At 41.0% G+C, this 26,552-nt stretch overlaps 1 protein-coding gene across 13 annotated transcripts in view; it reads left to right on the forward strand.

Annotated features, from left to right (window-relative positions):
• The window catches only part of MAPKAP1 (MAPK associated protein 1), a 193,517-nt gene that overhangs the window by 53,803 nt on the left and 113,162 nt on the right, over nt 1–26,552 (forward strand). For all 13 annotated transcript variants that reach the window (XM_079789779.1, XM_079789782.1, XM_079789780.1 and 10 more), the window contains one exon: nt 19,116–19,288. In XM_079789779.1, coding sequence (XP_079645905.1) covers nt 19,116–19,288 — 173 coding nt within the window. The remainder of the gene's footprint in view (nt 1–19,115; nt 19,289–26,552) is intronic.

Below are 26,552 nucleotides of genomic sequence, written 5' to 3' on the forward strand. Positions count from 1 at the left end.
TTTGGTTCTGATTGGTCGGTTTCTACGCCAGTCAGCATCAAAAGCTCCACCTCCTAGGCAGCCATTGGCTCCTCATAGTTCACCCAGATTTGGTTCTGATTGGTCGGTTTCTATGCCAGTCAGCGTCTCTGGGCCTATCTCCAGGCCTGATCAGAGAGGCGGGGTTGATCAGCAGCCCCCACGGAGGCCCTGAGAGAAACAGAGGCGTGGCTGCTGGTGAAGCCTGGAGAGAAAGAAAGAGGCAATGGCTTATCAACAGCTGCCACGGAAGCTGCGGATCAGACCCTGCCTCTCTCTTCGGTCCTCTCTCTGGGCCTGATCCGCAGCCCCCTCCGCAGTCAATGCTGGGTCGCCACAGCAACCCAGCACTGACTGCAGGACTGACTTCCGGTGTTCAGTCAAGCCTTCGGTCGGTCGTTATGGACCCTGGGTTTTTATATGTTAGGATAGAAGGTTCAGCCTAGTGCCTGACACACAGAGTAAATGTTAGCTACTTGTAGTTTTAATCATTCTCTTTCCAGAGTGAGTGTTCAAGGTGTCAATACATAGTGCTAAATGTAAAACATCTCACATTATACATGATATAGCATACAATTGAATATGGGTTTGTGGGAGATACTACTATAAAGGGAAAAACAAGAAAGGTACTTTGGGGCCAAAGGATAGGAGGAAAGCAGAATGAAGGTTGGCAGGTGACCAAGGCAAGGAAGCCCTCTGGCTCCCCTCAGCTTTCCAGAAGGATTGCGTAAGGATATTTTCCACTCTGGCTTTTTCTTTCGTGTTCTGTTCAGTTCAGGAACATATACTTCCTATCCCTTTGAGTCAAAGGAAGCTTCCTATGGCCCGAAGGAGCTAGGGTACTTTTAGAGAAGGAAGCTTGTTCCCTTCTACAGGGACCTCAAGGGTAGGTAGGGATTTTGATTCTTACCAGTTCAGCAAGTAATCATTTGGCGTCCCCAGAGTTCTGGAAGTATCTTATTAGAAAAGAGACATAGTTGCATTTTACTGAATGGGAAATTTCTAATCCGTAGAATACAGAAATATATACCTACCATGTAGCATTAGCACATAACAAGCAGTATGACGTGTTTAGACCTTTTCCTCTTCCACTTGGGATGACTCAGTCTAATTCTTGTATCACTTTTTCATTAGACTACACTGTAGTGGAGCATCAGAAATAAGAGGGAATTATGCAGCCCACCTCTATCTAACCTTTTGCTCTTTATTTTTGCATACCCAAAAACAAGAAAAGTGTGTCTTATTCATTGTCTTTGTATATTTCTCTTGGTACCTCTATTGTCACTTCGGTTTTTAGTAAAGGAAATTGGCTTATTTGAAACGCTTGTCTTAATCCTCTATGGAAATATCAGTTTATGGGAAGGTTAAGGCAGCTCATTTGGGCTCCTCTCAGAGTCTCCGTTGCAATTGTCGGAAAGGAACCCCCAGGGAAACCCCGGAGCACAGTCAGTGGCTGCGGGAAGACAGCAAGCACTCCAGATGCTTTATCAGGTGCTGTCTGGAGAGCAGAAATAATGGTCTGAAGGCAGAAATGCTGATGTCTCCACTTTCCCAACTTAGCACAAACATCTTCTTTATCTTTGGTGGATTTTGGTGCCACAGAGGCGGCTCTAAGAAGCCTTAAATGCAAGTGTGATTGCTTTTAGAATCCCAGCTTTCAAGGCTTTAAAAGCATGGCATTTGGGGGTTTCCTTGACTTGAATTCCTTTTTTAAAGGAAGTGGATTCATAGCATCCTCTGTCAGTGCCATTTCTCTTTCTGTGATGACTTGTTCACTGTTTACATCAAAGGATTCAGGAAGTGAGAGAGGTAAACATAAATAGATAAATGAACAAACAAATAAATAAAAAGGTTGCTGCCTTTGTCACACAGCAAAAGGCCTGACTGTAACATAATGGGAACACAGCAGCTGTTTGAATAAAACTTTTAAGGTTTGTTTTTTTTCTGGAAACTTCGAAGCATGTCTGATTTTTTTCCTCTTTGAATAACACTGTGATATGGGAGAAGTACTCTAGAATGCATGGTTGCAGTGGGACTTTTGAATGGATCACTGTTCCAGTAACTGCAGGTGCTGGTATGAAATGCTCTCACTGCTGCCCACTGACATGGTCATCCTTTGGAAGGCCCAGAAGATGATTTGTAAATTATTTGCTTCTTGTCCCCATTCAGTTTTTTTAAAAACCATCTTAACTATTTTTAAGTTCAGTGGTATTAAATACATTCATAATTTATATAACCGTCATTACCATCTGGCTCCATAACTCTTTTTATCTTGTAAAACATTGTTTTATCATCCTATATAATAAAAGGCTAATATGCAAATCCATCGAACAGTGGAACAACTGGTAACTATGACCCACACTGACCACCAGGGGGCAGATGCTTAATGCAGGAGCTACCCTCTGGTGGTCAGTGCGCTCCCACGGGGGAAGTGCTGCTCAGCCAGAAACCGGGCTCATGGCTGGTGAGCACAGCGACGGTGGCGGGAGCCTCTCCCACCTCTGCGGCAACCCTAAGGATGTCTAACTGATGGTGGACATCCCCTGAGGGTTCCCATACTGTGAGAGGGTGCAGGCCAGGCTGAGGGACCCTCTGAGTGCACAAATTTTGTGCACTGGGCCTCTAGTTAAATAACTCCTCATTCTCTCCCTTCCTCCAGCCCCTGACAGCCACCATTCTACTTTCTGTCTTTATGAATTTGACTACTCTGAGTATCTCATATAAGTGGAATCATGCAATATTTGTCTTTTGTGACTTGACTTATTTCACTTAGCATAATATCCTCAAGGTTCATCCATGTTGTAGCATATTGCAGAATTTCCTTTCTTTTTAAGGCTGAATAACATCCCATTGTATGTATATACCACATTTTGCTTATTCATTCATCCATTAATGGAACTTGAATTGCTTCCATGTTTTAGTTATTGTTAATAATGCTGCTATAAACATGGGTGAACAAATAACCTCTTCAAAACCCTGCTTTCCATTCTTTTGGATATATGCCCAGAAGAAGAATTGCTGGATCATTTGGTAATTCTATTTTTAATTTTTTAAGAAACCACTAAAAATGGGAATTGAACCAATGACCTCTTGGTAAATGGGTCAACATTCAACCACTGAGCCACACTGGGCTATGACCTTGACTCTTTCAAAAAAGGCACTGTAGAGTGAAAATAAGTAAACTAGGCTCTGCCTTCAACCCATTTTACATGGCCCACTATTTCTTGAGCATTGTCGATGCAGCGAGTGTGCTAGGTGCTTTACCCACTTTATCTCAGTGTCCCTATAATCAGAGCAGGGGCTAAAATCCTTCGCAGGATGGAAGGAAACTGAGGCTAAATGGAATTATACAAGACCCTTTATCTTGCTTTGGGGTACAGGTCTTTTCTACACCTTATTTCCTTTTCCAATTATTAGGTTCTCATAGAAAGGAAATAAGAATAGCCTTTTCTACAGAATAATCTATAGCATACTTTGGTGTGTTATCCCTACTGGGGTTTTTTCCCTTTCTTTTCCCACTTTCATTCCCTTTTGCTCTTTCCTTTCCCCTTTTCCTTCCCCCTTTTCCTTCCTCCCCCTATTTCTTTCCTTCCCTCTGCCATACCCCCTTTACTGTCAACCTCTTTCTCTTTCCTTTTTTTAAAATTTATTTTTATTGGTTTCAGAGATGAAGGGAGAGAGAGAGAGAGAAAAACATCAATGATGAAAGAGAATCATTGATTGACTGCCTCCTGTGTGCCCCAACCCAGGCATGTATCTTGACCAAGAATTGCACAGTGGTCTCCTGATTCATAGGTCTACCACTGAGCCACGCTCATCAGGCTCTTTCTTTTCTTTCCTTCTTCTCTTCTCTTCTGTTTTCCTTTTTCCTTTTCCTTTTCCTTTTCCAACATTCTTAATGAAGTTTCAATGCCAAGATTAGGAATCTGTTTAATGTATTTCTTGAAGGAAATTGGATTCTTGTAATATTCCCATTTGATTTTTTTTTTCTAGCACTAAAGATTTTCTCAGTTTAATTTGCTTTCAGAGGAATTGCCATATTTTAAAAATAATGTACCAAAACAGTTAGATTTATTTCCTATTAGTTTCAAAAAGAGTGACCTCAAATTTTGAATGGAGTCTTTTAAATAATAAGATTTGGAAGTAATTGCTTAATATGTGAATTCAAGGTAATGATAATGATAATGTACTGATTGACCCAGTACCCTACTTATTCCTAACCTAGATACCTAAAATCAGCTTCTTATTCGCTCCATGAACTGTGTTGGTGAAACCTCTTGTTTGCAGCTGGAGCTTGCACTTGATTCCTTTGTTGTTCCATTGTTTCCTTTAGGGTGAGGGAGAATAATTAAGGAGAACATCTTTTCTGAGCAGCTGGAATCAAATTCCAGCTGACTGCAGCACCTGTGAAGATGGCACCTCTGCCTCTGGGTGGCAGGGTGGGATGCCAGCCGTGGAGCTTGCGACAATGGGCTCCAAAGTGCAGAGACGTGGCCATGCCGCACCACTCCTGCCCTTCTGTGAGCTTCAGATGGCAGTAATATCAGTGAATGCAAAGTGTCTGCTTTAGACTAATTAGAGGAATGATTTGTGAAACGGCGGCTATTTATTTAATTAATCACCAGCACAAAGCCATAAAACCCATATTTTAAAAATCCCTGTTAGTTTGCCATGTGGTTAATAGATTGGGGCACATTAACAAGTGACATGGTGATGTATTAAAAATGTTCCACCTAAGGTTTTTTTAGGAAGGAACGGAAGCTGTCTGCTTCAGATGCTCAAGTATAACCTGCCAGGATTTGACCTTTCTGAGGTTTTAATATTTATTTGTAAAGGCATTTATCTTTTGAATAGCATTTTCATTAAAAAGATACCACCTCTTAGAATATTTCAGAATATAAAAATGTTTGTAGAATAATTTCTAAAATTATGTTAAAGTTAATTTTGTTACATTTTCTCTTAACAATACAGAACTATATTTTCTCGTGAAATTATACTATGGTTACTAAGCATTACAGTACTATTATAACATAGGTTCTTATTTTCCATTTTTAGGTAGGGGAGTCATTTAATTAACTAAATAATAAATGTAATAACGTTTTTGTTGCAGCTGTCAGCATTGCATTTTGTTCTGCCCTTATTACTTTTTATTGAATGGGCACAGGGATAATTGCTATACTTGCTCAGTCTCATCCCAGGTGAATTGTCATTTTTGGATGGTAAGAATAAAGATAGAATTGCCTTGTTCAAGAGACGACACTGGCATCAAAAATGAGAAGAAATAGCTAAGACTGTAACAAATGATAATGGTTTTTACATAAATTTGTAGTTGCTTTTCAGTATACATAAGTGTGTATATGTGCAGGCCATCTTGTATTTTGATAATATTTGAAGCTAAATTGATATGTCTGTGATTCACTCTTTTTGTTTAAAAAATTATTCTGAATAGTCAATGTTCTCACTAAGCAATTCCCACAAAATTTAAGATCATGTATGAAAATGCGTTGCTCAGGTGGACGCTTATAAGGAAATTGTCCAGCTCTTAGGATTGTGTTTCTCTGCTGTGTTGTATAATTACCTGCTCTGTTAGAAGGGGAGCTGGAATAAAACATGAGTATGTTAATGCAGCCTGGAGCTGATGTGGTGGTGATGATTACAATGCAGATAAAGCATTTCTCATAACTGCCGTTGCCTACTGGAGCCTTTGAAACATCTGGACCTTTAATTGAAAAATAGTGTGGTGCTGTGCAAGGCAGGCATGCTAAGTGAAGTCACTAATTTAGAATACAAAAATATAATTGATAAAGTGTTTTATTTACATTGTATTTAAATATTCATACTTTGTTATGCTTTGTATAACAGGGAATTACTGGGTTAAATTTTCATGAACATAGACAGTTTAAATGAGATAAATTAAGTGAAAATGTTAATGGACTTTTACACTGGAACCAGAAAACGGTTTACTCCAGAAGGGTGTGTACTTTTGTTCCTATTGGGGCCTTTTAGGGAAGCAAATAGGTTAAGTCCTTATTCTTTATGTTTTGTGTTTTAGAAGAACTAACCCTCAGTTGGTAACATCATTGCATTTCATTCTTGTTATTGCTATCATATCTTGTTATTTAGTTAAAAAATAAAATGTTTCCTGGCATAATGGTAAATGGCTCTAATGGCAACATTATCTCCCAATAAACCAAAGCCTTCCCACCTCTCCAGGGCAGGTTATCAGCCTGCCCAGGAGAGCAGAAGAGCTGGTGAAGGGCGTGCAATTAACCTTTGTCCTGCATTCGCAGCAGGGGAACTGACCTAGCAGCCTTCCGAGGAAATCCAATTTAATTTAAAATGAATTTGAAAAGACAAATTAGCCATATCTATTTTAATAAGATAAAATCCCGATTCTCTCTGTGTCTGGTTTAGTTAGGACCTCAGAGGAGATTGGACTAAGACTCAGGATGAACAGGAGGGAAATAATGCCAGGGGGCTGAGGAGCAACCCAGGAGACCCTGGTACCTGAGTGACTTGTCAGTTTCTCATGCTGCCCGTTTGGCAGAGGGTTGCAACCTGAGATGGGCCTTTGTCTAATTCAGACGTTTTGCTTTTGTTGGAGCTTGATGCCATGTTGATGTCTTATGCTGCTTGCCTGTCTCTCCAAGGACCACCTTCTTATTTTCCTCCTTTGTCATTATCAAAGCACATTTGGGTACTGCCACCTGGGTAGCCACATTTAGTAACAGATACACCTCACAATTACTGATAAGACTCTTACTCCAACAATTGGGATTCTCTGAGGCCCGTGCGTTGGTACTTGACCACTGCTTTTTGAAAACTGAAGCAGAGGGTTCTGCCTACTCTTCAAGGAGCTGCTGTTTCCTTGTGTTTTTACACTGAAGCATAGTGAGGTTTTTTGAGCCCCTTCTATATGCCTAAGACCAAGGAAAGCCGAAACAGTTTCTGCCTTCTGCCTGTACCCAAGACAACTGGAAGCGGTTGTCCCAATGACCCCTTCAGTGCCAGCAGTCCCTACATAGCTGCAAATGCGTGTGGCAGGTGAGGCTGCAGGAGAGGAGCCGCTGAAACTTAGAAGGATTCTTCAGACCAAGTCTCCCAGTTCTGACACAATAGCTGTAACATGACCTTTCCTAAATACTTAGCTCTACCCAAGACTGGATTCACTGAAAGGGTGGGGTTTGGCAGTTGATCAGACCTGGGTTAGGATCTTGATCCCTCCCTAGTTGAGGGAATTGGAGCAGAGCCTACTTACTGAAAACTTGCTCGGCTTTAAAAGGGAGTGAGCAGTCCTCATAGGACTGTTGGGCATAATGAATTAGATCATGTACCGAAAAGTACTTGGACCCTGGTAGGTGCCCAATAAATGTCAGCCAGCAGTTGTGATCTGCCAGTTTCAGAGGGAGTTTCCGTGGGAACACAAAGGGCTGCTTACAGAGGAATTTGCTCTTTGTGCCTGGCCTCACCTACCAGCGCTGTCAGCTCTGAAGCTGGCCTGTTTTACTTTGTATTGCGGGGCTGATTACCTAATTGAATAGTGTGACACACAGAGAGCTTTTTATTTTTTAAAGTACTCAGTACTGACAGTTTTATCCAGGGGATCCTGTTTTCCCCTCAGTTTTACAAATAAAGTTTTCTGCCACTTACTACTTTTTTTTCTTTTATTGTATCTGGGAGACATGTAGGATAAAGGCCTGATAGTCGGACTTTTTGAACTGCTTCTCAATTGTAAATTTTGCATTTAACTAGAAGTAACTCTTCCCAGTAGGAAGTATTGTTCTGGATAAATAGTAATTTAGCTCTTCTTTATCTTCCTGCCCTTTATATTTCATCAAGCATCTGCAAACTGTTAAATGCAAACTTTCTCAGTGGGCTCTGTGCAGTTGTATTGTTTTTGCAGTGTGAAAAATTTTTATTTTATTTTTTTAAAAATATATTTTATTGATTTTTTACAGAGAGGAAGGGAGAGGGATAGAGAGAGCTAAAAACATTGATGAGAGAGAAACATCGACCAGCTGCCTCCTGCACACCCCCTATCGGGGATGTGCCCGCAACCAAGGTACATGCCCTTGACTGGAATCGAACCTGGGACCTTTCAGTCCGCAGACCGACACTCTATCCACTGAGCCAAACCGGTTTCGGCTATTTTCTTTTTTAATATATTTTATTGATTTTTTACAGAGAGGAAGGGAGAGGGATAGAGAGCTAGAAACATCGACCAGCTGCCTCCTGCACACACCCCCACCGGGGATGTGCCCGCAACCAATGTACATGCCCTTGACCGGAATCGAACCTGGGTCCGCAGACCGACGCTCTATCCACTGAGCCAAACCGGTTTCGGCAAAATTTTTATTTTCTATTGCAGACAAGCATCTTTCTCTGTCACCAGAGGTGTAGTTTATTTGTGTGGCCTTTTCCTGTACAGAATAACACCTAACCCAGTTATTTTACATGTGCATTTTGAGGATGAAAGTGAATGTCATAATTGGAGAAATGTAAAGCTATTTATTTCCATTTTGTCTGATGTTTTTACATTGTTTGCTAGGAGGTGCATCAGGGACTTGAATTAATTATAATTACTGTAGAGACATACGCTGATTGAGCAAAGAAAGTAGTAAGCCTATTTGCACCAAGGCTATCTAATTAAATTCTAACTTTGGATAAGCTAAATGTGCATGAAAAATGAATTTTAAGAAGTTTTTATGACTTACTAAATAATGATTCAGTAAAATTTTTGAATTAAATGATTAAGGAACATTGATTCTTAAAGTGATAAAACAGTCATGAACCTACTACTGTATAGAAATTTGTGGGTTTTTAAAAACTGTTTAAAATCAAGTACATAGAAAACATTTTAAGTTGTATATTAACATTTAAAATCTTTATAATATTTAATCAACTAAAACCCTGCAAGAAATGAATATATGCACCTGAATTATTTCCTTTAATATTTATACAATTTTATGTTCTTAAAATACTTCACTATCTCTGGAATTAAATTGTCCTTGGGGTAGTTGGAGGGTAATACCAAATTTTCCATATAATTTAGGAGGGTGATAATGGCTGTACTGTAACCTTTTCTAGAGATACATCATCTAGTAATGGAGCCAAGTATACAGTCTCCATTGAGTTTTAATTTTAAAAGTTGATGTTAAATCTTAAAAAGTCTCATTATATTACAATAATTGATAGCGTTTAAAACATGTAATTCTTCTTTATGGTTTTAAAAAACCTATTTTTACTTTTAAAGCATATTGATTTTATTATATAAATGATTTAATAATGAAGAGGTCCCTATAGTTACCCTAGGTGATGGGGCTTAGTTCATGCAAATTACCTTTCCCTGATATTATCATCATTATAGAAGTCATTGTTTGTATAATTAAATGCAAAGTGCTGTGTTACATTAATGATCTAAAGAATCCCACAATGGCTATGAAAATTCAAACGGACACTTAGCTTCTATTACGCTTGAAGATAGCTGGGTTGTTCTTGTGTGAAAGCACCTCCTGGTACATGCTGTAAGCATCCTGAGCTGGACCAGAAGAGAATGCTGTGGCCCTTTTCTCTTAATGATTGAGATAGAGACCTGTCCCTATTGCTTCCACTTCTCAAGTCCTGGATGTCTGAAGGGACATTTTGTCCAAAGATCTGCCTGGCCTGAGCAACAGCTTAAGTAACAATAACAAGAAACAATTGACATTTGTATATCAGTTTGCAGTTTACAGAGCATTTTAAATGCTTTATATTTAGTTTATACGCCCTGTCATTCTTTTGAGGTGATGGTCTCATCTCTGTTTATGACTGAAGAAATTGACTTTGAGAGAGGTTATGGGCATTGCCAAAGGTCACTCAGCTAAAGGCTGGCAGGACCAGGGTCCAGACCAGTTCTGTAGACTGCAAAGAGGTACGCAGCAAATATAACCCATGATGGTGCAAACTGACAGTATGAGCAGGCTTTCATTTCTTTTCCTTCAGCCACCCCACCCCTTTGGTAAAATTTCTTTCCTGTGTTTGAACATGAATGATTACTAGTTTTTCCAGTTGATATCTTGCAACAAAATATTATTTGAGGCTATTACTCAAACTTCATTTGATAACAGTTAGCTTGTTTAAACCAATAGCTCTAGGCATTTTATTTTGTCCCAAAGTGGAAGAGGACTGTCAGAGTGTCAAAATGTGGAGGATTTATTTTAAGTAGAGAAAACCTTTTCCTGAGAGCAACAACTCCTTTTTCTGTTTTGGGTCCAGGACTATAGATTTACATTTACCATAGATGTTATAAAAAGAAAAATTACGAAAATCATTAGTGTAAGAAGGACTGACGGAAATGATATTTTCTATGCTGTGTTGTGCTCTCAGAAGGATTATAGTCTGGCTCATTTAATGATCTTAGTAACCGAGTTACTTGTTTGAGGTCCTCGTCTACATGAAGGGATGTCTGTGGAAGTGGAGGTAGATTAGTTCTAACTTTCTGAGGGCTAGAACTGAGATCAGTGGGTAAAATCTGCCCAGAGAGTATATGTCAAATGGAAAGAAATGCGTGTTAGCCGTCAAAACTGTTTTACTGAAGACAGGAGCAAAGGGTTTGCTTCAGAAGGTGGCAGGGACCTACCTCATCAGTGAAGATGCTCTAGGAACAGTGGTCACCAACCTTTCGGACCTCACGGACCACCAGTGACCCATGGACCACTGGTTGGTGACCGCTGCTCTAGGAAGGTTTTTTGGACAGCCAGTTGGGGAAAATGTTTTAAAGGGGAAGACCCTTAAAATTCCTTGCAGCTTCCAAAGTCTATAATGACAATAATGTGTTTTTTTTAAAAGTCTATGAATGTAAATAAGCAGGGGACAAAGGAAACCTATTAAACATCCAACATTTCTTGAGTATTTACTGTGGACTAGTGATAAAAGTGCTTTACATGCATAATCTCATTGAATTCTTTTTTTAAAAACTCCATAAGGAGGTACTTTTATAAGGAAATAGTAACTCAGAGGTTAAATAAAATTGTTCAAGGACACACAGTAAGTGGCACTGCTGAGAACGGAACCCAGGTCTTTCTGGTTCCACAACTTATTCTTTTAATGCCACGCTGCACTACCTCACTGGCTCCTATTAATGCAGTAAGGATCCTGGAGGTACCCAGATCAGAACTTGACCTTGTTAAAGAAAGAGTGACAGTTGACTTTCTTAATAATAAAAGCTTAATGGAACCAAGGTTGGTGATTCAGAAGAAATTAATGAGATTTTTGTCAATTTTATTTTAAACTTAACTTGTCAGAAAATACTGTGTCCAGTGACAAACTGTAGAAATGTTTTTGACAAATTAACTTGACTACAGGTGCCAGATCAGGGAAATGTTAATTTAATAGCCTTTAAGCGTTCCAGATTTATTGAGGGCTAAGATATCACTACAGGATATCCTAACTCCGAATGGATCTGTCATAGAATTTTATTCAACATCTATTCATAAGTTTAGTGCTACCATTTTGAATGTAAAAAAGTGAGATTTTTCTCCACACCCATAACGGTAGCACTTACTGAGAGCAACATGCTGCAGTCTGGTGTTTGGATTTTCTTTTCCACCTCATCTAGACCATCTTTACTTCCGTCTGTTAAACCTGGCTTCGACCAGATTTAGGCCAGCTTTTGTTTGGAATCACTTTAATCAAATGAAATCCCTTATTTATCATCAGAGTAATGATAATTTGAGACACCTGTACCAAGTCTGTTATTAAAGACTAGGCCATTGGTAGAATACAAGCCCTTGTTGAGGGAATTGGGGAGGAAAGGTACTGGCAGGATGGAACTGAAGCCATTCCTTTAAGAGAGTTTTAACTTTTGAAGGCTACAAATAACCCTTTTATCAATTTGCATCATTACATTGTCTGGATACACTGATTTATTTATTTCTGCATTAAAATTACATATAATGATCTGCTTGTGCAGTTGTGACTAATGAAATAATGCCGCCTGCTTTTTGTCTCTTTAATTGCAGAAGCCAAGCTGTCTATCCTTTTCGTTTCTTCCCCTTGACAGAGAAATTGAACACTTAGCAACAGTTTTGAGATCTGATACTCAATTTATTACTGACAAACCTGTATGTTAAGTAGCACTGCTAACTGAACCTTCTCTCCTTAAGATTTAATTTAGCTACCTCACTTGATATGAATGTTTCTTAATCCAAGATTATTTTGAACTGAATACCATCTATTCTTCCTCCTTCCCCTATTTTGGAAACTATCAGGTACATAATTTTGAAATTAACTTTATGATAAGCAGCAAAGTGTACATTTTAATTAATGGGATCAAATAGGAGAAAATCTAGTATAGCTGTAATATTTTAACTCTTCATGTTAAAATTCTATATATTGCAATTCTGTACCTATTCACATTCTATATATTAGAAGTTATTTAAATTGTTAAGGTTTTTACATTTTATGAATTATTAATTAATTTATTTATTTTTAGTCCTCACCTGAAGATACATTTTCACTGATTTTAGAGAGAAAGACAGGGAGGAAGGAAGGGAAGGAGAGAGGGAGGAAAAGAGAGAAAGGGAGAGAGACAGGGAGGGAGGGAGGGAGGGAAGAAAAGAGAGAGAGAGAGATCAGATGGAAGAGAAGCACCAATTGGTTACCTCCCATACTCAACCCTGACTGGGGATGGAACCCACCGGCCTTTTGGTGTATGGGACGATGCTGGGTGGGGTATGCCACCCAGCCAGGGCTTATGAACTAATTATTAATTCAATGATGTATGATTCATAACATCGACATTTCATGATTAATATAAAGACATTTTTCAAAAGAGTAAACTTTTACAATATATGTTATAAGCCACAAAGCATTCATACTCTTTGACCCAATAATCTACTCCTAGGAAAATGTGCACACACATTTACATAAGCATATTTAGGAGACTATTATTCATAATGGTGAAATAGTAGAAACAGTGTAACAACCAGGGAATATGTTGATAGTATCACTACATGCTGTAATATAATGCAGATGTTTAAAATCATGTGTTAAAAGAATATTGATCATTCTATTGATATATATGCACTTTTTGAAAAATCAGTGGCTATGTACCAGGCATTTTATATACATCTTAATTACTTTTCAAGTAAGGGAATGGAAGTTCTGAGAGGTGTAGTTAGTTACCCAACATCTAAGGTCTGGCAGCTAAACAAGTGGCAGAGTTCGGGTTCAAACCTGGATCTGGCTGACCCCAAATCCGTGCTCTTAACTACCATTCAATATCCTCTAGCAATGAACTAGGGCAGCGCAGCGAGGAGCAAGATTTGAGAGATGTCTCAGAGGCATTTGGATGTAGATGAGACAGAAAGAGGAGTTAAGTTTACTAGATTGAGTGCCAGAGTAGGTGGTGAAAGCCTTCACTGAGATGGAATCTTCTCTAATAAAATGGTAATATGCAAATTAACCATCACTCCGCTACATAAGCCACGCCCACTAGCCAAGCCACGCCCACCAGCCAATCAGGGCGAGTATGCAAATTAACCCAAACCAAGATGGCTACAGCCACAGAGAGCAAGGTTTCCCAGGTAACAGAGCAAGCCAAGCTTTCCATAGCCGTTGCAGGCCTAAGCCTCCACTCAAGCTACAAAGTTTCAATTGTAGAAGGTAAACAAATTCAAACAAATGGCAACAGAATGGAGCTTGAGAGAGCAGGCCAGGGTTGCCGGCGGCAACAGGGGAAGCAAAGCTTTAAAGCACACCCTGGCCGGGTCCACCCGCTTAAGGCAACAAAGTTTCAACTGTAGAAGGTGAATTAACTGCCACAGAGATGGCTGCCGCCCCGGAGGGAACAGCAGGCTTGGCTCTGCTCCAGGCTACAAAGTTTCAATTGTAGAAGGAAAATAAATCCCAGATACCAGGGCCTCCCCTTAGGTTGCCAGGGGGCGTGGCCCGCCTGCAAACCACCACAGGCCCCTCGCTCAGGCCACCCCACGCCCCAAGAGAACCCCACCCTGATCCGGGACACCCTTCAGGGCAAACCAGCTGGCCCCTACCCGTGCACCAGGCCTCTATCTTATCTAATAAAAGAGTAATATACAGATTGATCATCACTGCAACACACAATATAGCTGCCCCCATGTGGTCAAAGATCCTGCCCCCATGTGGACACAAGATGGCCACTACAAGATGGCCAGCAGGGGAGGGCAGTTGGGAGGCACCCGGCCTACAAGGGAGGGCAGTTGAGAGGGACCAGGCCTGCAAGGGAGGGCAGTTATGAGGGACCAGGCCTGCAAGGGAGGGCAGTTGAGAGGGACCAGGCTTGCAAGGGAGGGCAATTGGAGGTGATCAACCCTGCAGGAGAGGGCAGTTAGGGGTGACCAGGCTGGCAGAGGAGGGGAGTTGGGAGCAAACAGGCTGGCAGGGGAGCAGTTAAGCATCAACCAGGCTGGCAGCGGAGTGGTTAGGGGGTGATCAGGCTGGCAGGCAGAAGCGGTTAGGGGCAATCAGGAAGGCAGGCAGGCAAGCAGTTGGGAGCCAGCAGTCCTGGATTGTGAGAGGGATGTCCAACTGACCGTTTAGGCCCGATCCCACCAGGATCGGGCCTAAATGGGCAGTCGGACATCCCTCCAGGAGTCCCAGATTGGAGAGGGTACAGGCTGGGTTGAGGGACAACCCCCCGCCGTGCACGAATTTCGTGCACCAGGCTTCTAGTATTGAATGAGAGACGAGTGATGAAGAAGAAAATAGGTCTTGGGCATGGTGAGTTTGAGATTTGGCTGCATTTGCAGAGACATCAAATCATGGAGAGGCCATGTGATATGAACTCTGGAGTCTAGCTGATCTTCATGAATTGCATTTGTGTTGAGAAATAGTTTTGCTACAGGGAATACAAACTTTTTTTTTGTTTTAAAACCTGAATTTGGGGTATTCCCTGATTAGGGGCTGCTCCTGGAGAGAGTTGTTCAAATCCGAGTTTGTCAGCTCTTTGCGGGTTTATTACTTTTTATTTTCTTTGATAAAAATCACTTAACCTGCCATGGGAAAGTGTCTGAATTACATTTTAAAACATTTTTTTCAACAGCCTGTCACAACACCTGGCACCTAGTGTGTTCTTAATAAATCATGCTGGATGCCTTAACATAGGCTCCACTTTCAAAATTGATCCTCTCTCTTAACACTCTTAAGCCCTCTGCGGTAGTTCTTTCTATTGCCTCTTCTGTTCATAATTATAATATTTACTATTTTGTCTCTAATTATAAAAATAATACATGCTCATTATATAAAATGCAGAAAATTAAAATCACTCATAATGCCATGTCTCAGAGGACCGCGCTTCACTTTTTGTTGTTGGTGTGGTCGGTGTTTAAGTGCGGTAAGCGGCTTCTCCTTGGCTGGTGGTGCTGTTGGATGGAGGGCACATTGTTTATCTAGGAGGGCTGCCCCCATTGGTCTTGGTTGCTTCTGAGCTCACAAGCTTTTCATCACATTGTGCAATGCAGACCTCCCGCATACAGTGGGTTTGATGAGGATCTGCATTGCGTCTCGCTTGATTTTGTCTTCAGAGCCCAGCAGGGCGTTTCAGTGGGTGTTTGTTGAATGCATGAGTGACTGAGAAAGATGGTGCTAAGCCAGTTTTCCCTATCTCTATGTTGACCCCTTCTGCTCTAATTATACCTCCATTTCCCTAGTTCCATATTGTGGAAGCATCAATTGCCATGCAGTGAAACTATGATTGCTAGTTGCTTTTTAATAGTAAAATGTTGGGTCTTTGAAATATGGCTTGCCTTGATGTGTGATGAATACTTTTAATCCTTTGGTCACCTTATTCTTTTTTAATAAGTTAATTACTTTCTATTATGTTGATGGATTGTTTTATATTTTAGATGATTCCCTCTAAATGTTGCAACACAGGGACTATTAGATAGAGCTAACTGCCACCGCCTTGAGTTTTTCAGAAGAGGCTCCTTATTAAAAAATATGTAATTTCAGTGTTTGTGCAAGGCACTCGTTCCCGTCGTCAGTGCCTCAAGATGGAATTAGGAGACTTAAAAAGATAAAGCACTTTTTTCATTTAATAAGCATCCACCATATTTATTCTCATAGTTTCCCCCACACTTGCTATTTCACTGTGAGATAAAGAGGATAAAGGGATTCATAGGAGTATCATTCCTTAACAATAGTGCCCTTAGTCAACTTAAAATAGAGACGTTCTCTGGAGTCTTAATCCCCTAGCAGTTCTTGGCCGGCCCCTCAGAGCTAGCGCCCCCTGTAGGAGACTGCTTTCGGCAGCACTTCTGGTTCATTGTGAGCGGAGGCGAGGAGATGATTTCCAAACCTTTGAAAGTGGGAATTGATTTCATTTAGGACAGTGGTTCTCAGCCTTTCTGATGCTGCGACCCTTTAATGCAGTTCCTCATGTTGTGGTGACCCCCCAACCATAAAATTATTTTCGTTGCTACTTCATAACTGTAATTTTACTGCTGTTATGAATCATAATGTAAATATCTGTGTTTTCCGATGGCCTTAGGTGACCCAGCTAGCGGTTCTCAACCTGTAGGTTGTGACCCACAGGTTGAGAACCGCTGCTGTAGAGCCTAAGACCATCGGAAAACACAGATATTTACATTACGATTCATTAACAGTAGCAAAATTACAGTTATGAAGTAGCAACGAAAATAATTTTATGGTTGGGGGTCACCACAACATGAGGAACTGTATTAAAGGGTCGTGGCATTAGGAAGGTTGAGAACCACTGATTTAGGATGACTGTAGGGAAAGAAGGCATTGATGTTGGAAGTAGGGGCTTTGGAGTCAAACAGACCTGGGTTTAAACTCTGCCTCCTCCACCTTGGTTATGGGATCTTGAGTAGATGCCTGTAGCCTTATACACTTTAGTTTTCTCATCTGTAATATGAGGGTAATGATAGAACCCTACCCCTTACAGTGATTCTGAGAGTTAAATGAGGTAATTTAGGCAAACATTTTGCAGAATTTATTTAACAGCTATAAATATCAGTTCTTGTTATAATAATAACGTATTATTAGGGCTCCTATAGCATCCATCTTTGGTCTCATGTAACCTTGTAATAGGCTTGAGTAATAGAAATGGGTCTGATTTTAAAACTTAGGCCCTTTCTAGCATACTGCTCTGCATTTCCAATGCACTCTACAGTTTGTGAAGCACGTTCACATTGGTCATCTCTTTGAACCTTCCTATTTTGAGATATTGTTATTCCGATAGTCCCTCAGCTCTAGTTCTTCAGAGGAAGGAGAAGGAATAAAGGAAATAAGAAGGAAAAGCAAGGACAAGGGCAGGGTGTGAAAAGGCGGTTGAGAAGAGTGATAAGGGGTGACAAACCCACTCCAGAAAGCTTGCTCTTGTTTTAATTTTAACCCTTTAACTGCCTGACAAGGCCAAACACTTGCTGTTTAGAGATGTCTTTGCTAGTCATTGGAATTATTTCAGGCTGAAAAACATGCATGGGTGTGAGTGTGTGCATGTGTATGCATGCATAAGAGAGCGAGAGAGAGCGTGCATTATGTAAGAGAATTGCTTTTTATTATTTGCTTTATAACATAGAGACAAGATTCAGTAAAAAAAATCAATGGGTCTAATATTAGATGCTGGCTTATAAGAGATGTGGAATTTCTCTTCAAATGTTTTTAAACGGGTTTTATGTATTTCCTTACTTTAGTTCTGATTTTTTTTTTTCTGCCTTGGAATGATAAAATTATAATGTTAAAGCTGGAACCACTTGGTTGCTCAGGTACCTCCATTTTCCATCTACCTCCAGGAAATAGACCCGTAGAGGAAAGGCAAGAGGGATGGATGGAGGAAACTAGCATTTATTGAGTTTCTATCTTGTATCTTGGTAGTCATTTAAGTTATTTATGCATTCATTTTGCAGTTCAACAGATTTTTGGGGGAGAGTCTTTTATGCAGGCACAGTGCTAGCCATTGTGTATAGAGCAGTAAACAAAGCAGACATTATTATAGCTGCCCTCATGGAACTCAGAGGCTAGTGGAGAAGGCATACACTAAGGATATACATGAACAAATACATAATGTAAAATTATTAATGCTATGAAGAAAATGAACAGGATATATGTGAGAATAACTGTGGTCAGGGCTTCTTTCTTATTTTATAATATGTTTTTTTAAATTGATTTTTAGAGAAGGAGAGAAAGATAGAAACATCGATTGGCTGCCTCTTGCATGCCCCCCCTACTGGGGATTGAGCCTGAAACCCGGGCTTGTGCCCTGTCCCGGAGTAGAACCAGTGACCTCTTGGTTCAGGGGTTGACGCTCAACCACTGAGCCACACTGGCAGGGCGGCTTCTTTCTATAGAATTATCAGTAAAGGTTTCTCTGAGGAGGTGTCATATCATCTGAGCCTTCAAAAAATTGAGCCACACTGGCCAGGGCTGGGGGGAATATTTAATTAGTGCTGGAGTTCCAAAGGGGAGTGAGAGGTTTGGGAGGGAGGAGGAGTAGGGGGGGACTGGCAGTGTGGTATGATGGTTAGAGCAAAAATGGAAGACCAGGGACCCTTGAACTTCATAGCAGATGACTGAAGTAAACAGATGTACTACATAATAGAATTAGCCATCTCTAGTCTCCAAGAAGGCAAGCCCTTTGATCCAGTGCTACAGGCTTAAAAGGCTTCTTCAGAAAGTGTGGCAGCTTCCCAGGTAGCTTTTCCCAAGGTCTCAAGGAGTAAGACCGCAATTTTTAGGGAGGGCAGCTGATGCCAAGGTCTAATGGTGACTTTTCCAAGGTCACACTGAATAAGTAGCAAAGCAAGTCTCCTGCCACTAAACATCAGATCTGCTCACCATTCTGATTTGTTGGTTTTAATTGTAGCACTCATTTATCTTACTGCTGGCAAAATTGGATCATTTTAGACCATTAGAAAATGAATATTAAAGAAAAAAACCTTAAAACTAGACAGTGTTTCCACTTGGGGGACCTTTCCAGGCTCATAAGCAGGTCTATGCAAGAAGGCTCAGAGATGGCTGTGCTGCACCCAGGCCCTGGAGAGCAGTAGTTGTGGCCCAGTAGGGTCTGTATGACCGTGAGTGTATGCCTTACCCTCGTGCATGTGTTCTGTCCACAGGGTCATGTAGGCACAACAGCCACCAAGAAGATCGATGTCTACCTCCCCTTACACTCGAGCCAGGACAGACTGCTGCCAATGACTGTGGTGACAATGGCCAGCGCCAGGGTGCAGGACCTGATCGGGCTCATCTGTTGGCAGTACACAAGCGAAGGACGGGAGCCGAAGCTCAAGTAATCCTTCCCTTTTTTTGGCTGCTCTAGTTTCTGGCTGTGTCCTGGCCACCCATACTGCATTCGGGCCCAGTGTTTCTAGGCATTGGCCTGGGAACCAGACGCCCACACTAATGCAGGTCAGGTTGCTCACCAGATCGTGAGCCTGTGTATCTCAGGCTTATCTCCGAATCTACTTGTAAATACACTGATAAGTTTGTGAATCCAGACATGAGGAAAATGCATGTTGCAGTTTCAAACCCTTTTATGAGGCTTGCTGATAAAAGTGGCATGGGAGTTAGTGGGAGAGAACTAATGTTTATTAAGTACCTACCATGAGTTGGGACCATGCTGGGTGTTTTGTACCTGATTTCTCACTGAATTCTCCTAGCTCCCTGTGAGGTGAGCATTATGACTCTCATTCTGCATAGGAGAATTGTTACTTGCTGCAGGTTACACCAGTGGGAGATGGCAGAGTCAGGATTTGATTCCTGGTCTGTTCAGTGCCAAGGTTTTTGCATTATTTCCTTTGGTCTGAATTAGTTTTCTTTGTTCCCAGTCGTTGGCTTGGTTTTTCTCTCAATCATTCTATTCCTCATTAAACAATTATTTTTAAAACTAGAGGCTCGGTGCATGAAATTCGTGCACGGGGCGGGTGGGGGTGTCCCTCAACCCAGCCTGCACCCTCTTCAATCTGGGACCCCTCCGGGGATATCCAACTGCCAGGCAGTCACATCCCTCTCACAATCTGGGACTGCTGGATCCCAACCGCTTGCCTGCCTTCCTGCCTGATTGCTCCTAACTGCTTCTGCCTGCCAGCCTGATCAACCCTAACCACTCCCCTGCCAGCCTGATTGACACCTAACTGCTCCCCTGCCGGCCCGATCGCCCCCACTGCCCTTGCCTGCTGGCCCGATCGCCCCCACTGCCCTTGCCTGCTGGCCCGATCGCCCCCAACTGCCCTCCCCTGCAGGCCTGGTCGCCCCCAACTGCCCTCCCCTGCAGGCCTGGTTGCCCCCAACTGCCCTCCCCTGCCGGTCCGGTTGCCCCTAACTGCCCTCCTCTGCAGGCCTGGCTTCCCCCCAACTGCCCTCCCTCCCCTGCAGGCCTGGTCACCCCCAACTGCCTTCCCCTGCAGGCCTAGTCGCCCCCAACTGCCCTCCCCTGCCAGCCATCTTGTGGCGGCCATCTTATGACCACTTAGGGGCGGCTATCTTGTGACCAATGGGGGCAGCCATCTTGTGCGAGGGCATGATGGCCAATTTGCATATCACCTCTTTATTATATAGGATGTAGAACTTGGATGTAGAGTCTCTATGCTTGTACATCATAGCTTGAACTTGAAAGTGCTTTGCTGCATTGGTTCTCCACTACTTAAATTTCTTTTCTAGAGAGATGGGCCAGTAGCAGTGCATCATACAGTAGAATTTAAGGCAAAAACATGTCAATAGGGGTATTTTGGTAGATTACATAATGAAAAGGAGCAGCCCATCAAGATAATATAATAATTCTGACTGTGTATGTATCTAGCAACATAGTCTAAACTATTTAAAGGGAGTTTTAAAGAGGCATTAACTGATCCAGTGTCAAACTGGGAAATTTCAATATATTCCTATTAGAAAATAGTAAATGAAGCAGACCAGATATTAATAAGGAAAAGGATGATCAGCCAATATAATCAGCAATTCTGAACCCCCAAAATAGGGACTATCTCTTGTATTAATTTGTAAGCCTCTGAAATTGAGTACATCTTATTAAAATTTATATTCCTGAAGTATATCAAGTGTGTTGACATTTTTTAATAGTTGCTCTATAACTATAATTTGAATTATAGAATTATATTGAAGTTAAAGAAACTGGTCTTTTGCAATGTTTTACAATTCTTACATGGATTTCTCGGTTGTGTTTGGTATAAGACAATCCATAAAGTAAATCCCTAGGATTTCTTGTCAGTGTAGTGCAAGTGTTTTCTTTCTGGCTTATTGAACTTAGGTGTTGGGACGGGGCCTTATTTGATCTCCCCGTGGGTTGGCCCTTTGGAGGAGCTCTTCATTCACAGGGGCCAAATTGCTAGTTGCATGGGAAAGAGCCCCTTCCTCTCATTTCAGTTTGGTCGTCAAGAAAACCATTTATTTAAGAACATTGTTCCCTTGTCTCTGCCTTGTAAACTGTTTATGGTAGTAGGCTTTGGCCGCAGGGAAGGAATGGAGAATTTAGCTGAAATTCTTGGCTTCCTTTGTTAGCTCTTGAGCAAAATTGGAATGTGGTATTTATTATCCTGCTTATTTTGATGCAGTGATTTTTTTTAGGGGAAACTATCTATTTGGAAGAATTTTTAAATTTAGACTTTGTTATATAGATTGATGTTTATTGAATTTTGATCAGAAAATATGGCATATAAAAGTTCTGCTTAGAGGTTTGTTTATATTTTGCAGCTTACTCTACAATAAATTTTTATAAATATTTTATGGATTCTGGAAATATTCTGTATAGGTTACAGAATTCAATATATATTTATTAAATCAACATCTTTAATTACTATCATGTTCTTGCATGTTTTAACTATTTCATCTGTGGATGAGTAAGAGAAATGGATTAAAGTTTCCACTTCATTGTGTGCTTTTGTCAATTTCTCCTGAGATTTCAGCAGTTTCCATTTTGTATATGTCAGTGCACAAAAAGATTCATGCATTTCATATCTTTACTGTGAGTTATACTTTTTTCAATATAAAACAGCCCTATTTTATTTTTGTATTGTGGCCTGCCTTTTTTTTTTTTTTTTGCTTTATTGCAGTACAATTAGTTTTTTCCCCTTGTTCTTCTTTGCACTAGTCTAGTCTAATGTATCTGTGTTCAGCCTTTTAGGTTTAGATATGATGAATAATTTTGTGAGGGTTTTCTTTTTTGACCCAGTTTAAGTCAATGTCTTTCCATAGGAAAGTTTATCTTACTAACATTTATTGTAGCCAGTGATATGTTGGCTTCATGTGAATCAACTTGCTTTAAGCTCTGTTTTCACGTAATTTTGAAGGCTGGTTACCTATAAGATTTTAAAACATTTTTAATAGACTTTATTTTTTAGAGTAGTTTTAGGTTTACAGAAAAATTGCACAGAAAGCATAGAGTTCCTACATAGCTACTTCCTGCCTCTCATCCTTCCTTTTTATTAACATTTTATATTAGTGTGATACATTTGTTACAATCAATGAACCAGTATTGATACATTATTATTAACTAAAGTCAGTCGTTTACATTAGAGTGCACTCTTTGTAAGATTTTATCATGTAGAATGGTTTCACTGACCTAGTAATGCTCCATGCTCCATCTCTTTATCCAGCCCCCTCACCTCTAGCAACCACTCTTTTTTTTTTTTTTTTACTGCCCTTATAGTTTTGCATTTTCTAGAATGTCAGCTAGTTAGAATTATACAATTTGTAGCTTTTTCAGACTGGCTTCTTTCACTAAGTAATATGCACTTCAAGGTTCCTTTGTGTCTTTTCATGGCTTCGTAGCTCATTTCTTTATATTGCTGAATAATATTCCATTGTAAGGATGTACCACTGTTTGTTTTTCTATTCACCTATTGAAGGACAGCTTGATTACTTCCAGTTTGTGGGAATCCTATATAATAAAAGCCTAATATGCAAATGAACTGAACAGTGGACCGACTGGTCACTATGACGTGCACTGACCACCAGAGGGCAGACGCTCAACTCAGGAGCTGCCCCCAGCCTGGAGGCCCCAGGCTAGCCAAGGCGGGTGCCAGTGGGGGGCCCCCGATCGCCTTGCAGAGGGAGGTGACCAGCGGGGCGGCGGGGCTGGCGAGTGGGCAGCACCAGGCCAGCCAAGGCAGGTGCCAGCAGAGGCCCCCCAATCGCCCCGCCCGTCACCCCACAGATCGGCCCTGATCACCGGCCAGGCCTAGGGGCCCTACTCGTGCACGAATTTAGTGCACTGGGCCTCTAGTTATTAATAAAGCTGCTGTAAACTTTCATGTGCAGGTTTTTGTGTGGACATAAGTTTCCCATTCATTTTGCCAATACCTAGGAGTGCAATTGCTGGATTGTATGATAAGCCTATGTTTAGCTTTCATAAGAAATTGCAAACTGTCTTCCAAAATAGTTACACCATTTGTCATTTCCATCAACTATGCATGGGAGTTCTTGCTCCACATCCTCACCAGCGGTTGGTTTTGTAAATGTTTTGGATTTTAGCTATTCTAATAGGTGTGCAGTGGTATCTCATTGTTGTTTTAATGTGCAACTCCCTAATGAGATGATGTGGAGCACCTTTTCACATGCTTGACATCTTGTGTTTATTTGCTATTTACAGCACATCTCCATTCAAGCTAGCCACATTTCACGTGCTCAGCAGCCAGATGTTGGAAAGTGCAGCTCTAGAATATACAAAGACATGGTTTCACCATGCAATGGAGTTCACTACAGATCCACTTCATTCTAATGTAACCTCAGCTATCTAGAGTCCTTGGGAAACTTGGTGGGTTTTGTAGATAGGTGAGGGTTTATCTCCTTTAGTATCAAAAGTTTCTTAATTTTAATAGTTTTTCCATAGAAGCCCTGTAAAACAGCGGTCACCAACCCTTCGGACCTCACAGACCACCAGTGGTCCGCAGACCACCAGTTGGCGACCACTGCTCTAAAATGTATTAACATTTTCCTCTGCCTTCTTAATCAGCTTATAGCATAGTGGTTGAATGGGGGATCCAAAGCCATAGTCTGGATTTGAATTCTGGCGTTAATACCTATGAGGCTGATTTTGGATGAATCACTTCAGCCCCATGTGCTCCAGTTTTCGTGTATAAAATAAGAATAGAAACTTCCTAATAGGGTGTAGTTATGAAAATAAAATTAAGAAAATATATGTCAAGTGCTCAGTAAATGTTCATTTCTGTTGCTGCTAAATACTGTAACTATAACCAGCTACTACTACAAACCAAACTAGTAATAAATAGTTCAGCAACAGTAGCATAATTTAGCCTTCCCTGATGATGCAAGTAATTGTGCTTTGCCATGAAAGTATATAGGAATATTTGACCTTATATTATATGCTTTCTGACAACTTTGCAATTAGAATTCTTTATATCTCCTTCCTTCCTTCCTTCCTTCCTTCCTTCCTTCCTTCCTTCCTTCCTTCCTTCCTTCCTTCCTTCCTTCCTTTTTTTGTTTTGTTATTGTCTGCTACCCATCTCTATCTACTCTTCTCCCATTTGTAGGTTTCTGCTTCTAATTTATATTCCTTAGGGTCATCATTGGGAATCACTTACCTAAATAATACAGCCTAACCCCTATTCTGACCCCCCAGCTATACTCCCATGCATCCTAACATATCACATTCTTTAAATGGCATCTTCTTGGCACTGATACCATGCCTGCTTTTGCTGTTTCCTTAGTCAGCAATGCCTCTCTCATTCTTCTTGATATCCTGCTTAATCTCGAAGGCTTAACTCCTCAGTCATTCCTTCACTCAGCAAATATTTATGGAGTTCTAGGGTCTAGGTATTGAGGATAAAATGTACAAGAGAAATCTGATTATTCCCCCTAAAAATTCATAGTTTCGTGGGGAAGAAGAAATTATCAAATGTGTTAGCACTTTGTAACTGGCTCATTTCACTTATCATTGTATACAATAAATATTTATTGAGTGTTTGCTATATACCAGGCACTTTGCTGAGTATACAGTGGTTCATGGAACCGTATGTGGACTCTCTGTCATGAGTTCCAGTTTAGTGAAGAAAATGGGCAGAAAATTTAAAAAGTTAAACCAAATAAGGTTTGCTTAAAAACTGAGCTAAGTGCTCTAAAGGAAAGGAATGCTGTTTATGAGAGTCCAGCCTGGGAGTTGCGTTAGGGAGAAATTCCCCGAGAAAGTGCTATCAGAGGCATTTGGAGGGGAAGGTCCTGGCAGATGGAACCACATGGCAGGGACGCTGCGGCAGGAGGAAGCATGTTATGGTCGGGGAACTAAAGAAGGCCAGTGCGGCCAGAGCACAAAGAAGGGAAGAGAAAATGGAGTGGAAAGAGACTGAGAGGTGGGCAGGGCCACAGTGGAGATTGAGAGAAAGGGACAGATTCGGGAAATTTAAGAGATAAAAATTCACATGGCTTAGGAATGAGTTAGATATGGGAAGTGTGGGAAAGGAGACGTATCAAAGATTTCTGACTTGCACAACTTGGTATGTTGTGCCCTTCACGGATCTAGGGAGCATTGGAAGACTGGGTTTTGTCTGTTTTTTTGGTGTGTGGGGAGGAGGAGGCGGGGTGGAACCTGAGTTTGGTCTTCTGCCTATTGATTTGATCAATGTTTCTCTCACACGTTGATGTTTCTCTCCCTTTCTCTCTAAAATCAATTTAAAAACCATATCCTTGGGTGAGAATAAAAAAATAATAATACCCATTATGGTTTTTTTATGGGTACAGTGATTCAGTCTACACATTCATATATTCATTCATTCAACAAATATTTGTTAAGTACTTTTTAAATGCCGGCCACTTACTTTTCAGTGAGGACGCAGAGACAATAGGATCCTGCTCGTTAGGAGAACATAGATGCAGAAATCGTAAAGGAACAATGTTATATACAGAAATATCAACCAAGGTCTGGAAGACCACAGAGGAGAATCACTTTTCCAAATGATTCTCCTAGAGAAATCAATGAAAGCTTTTTATAGATGAGAAAATGAAACTCAGAGAGATTTGGTCACACAGCTGGTTAATGGTTGAGTTAGCATTAAAACCAGATCTGACTGCAAAACCTCTCTTCATTCCACTGAACTGTGTCATAAAGAGGCGCCCCTGTTTTCACTGTTTTATAAGTTCCAGATGTCTATATTTGGGGAATTCCTGAGTCAGGGACCACAGCTGACTCCCTTTTTCCCCTCCCACCTTCAAAATGCCACCAATTTCTGATTTGATCAAAGAGTAATGGAACGGAAGCAAGGAGCCCGGAGTTCTCTAGACCTGGCTTTGGCCCTATTTAATTGCGTGATCCCAGCCATGTTATTCCTCTTTTCTAGGCATCTCTTTCCCAGCTGTAACAGCAAGGAGGTTGAAATAAATCTCTAAACTTCTGATTTTTTTATAATGCACGTGGTTTCCTCCTCCTTTTCAAAGTATATAGCATTTCCATAGGAACACACCATGGCTTTGGCAGAGAGATAGGTGGGGGTCAGGAGGGAGGGTTCTTGACTACTTGGGTTTGAGTCTCAGCTCTGTTGCTTTCATGCTGTTTAATCTTGAGCAAACCGCTTACCTCACTGAGCCTCGGT

This window comes from Cnephaeus nilssonii, assembly GCF_951640355.1.
Source record: "Cnephaeus nilssonii genome assembly, chromosome: 14".
NCBI lineage: Eukaryota > Metazoa > Chordata > Mammalia > Chiroptera > Vespertilionidae > Cnephaeus > Cnephaeus nilssonii.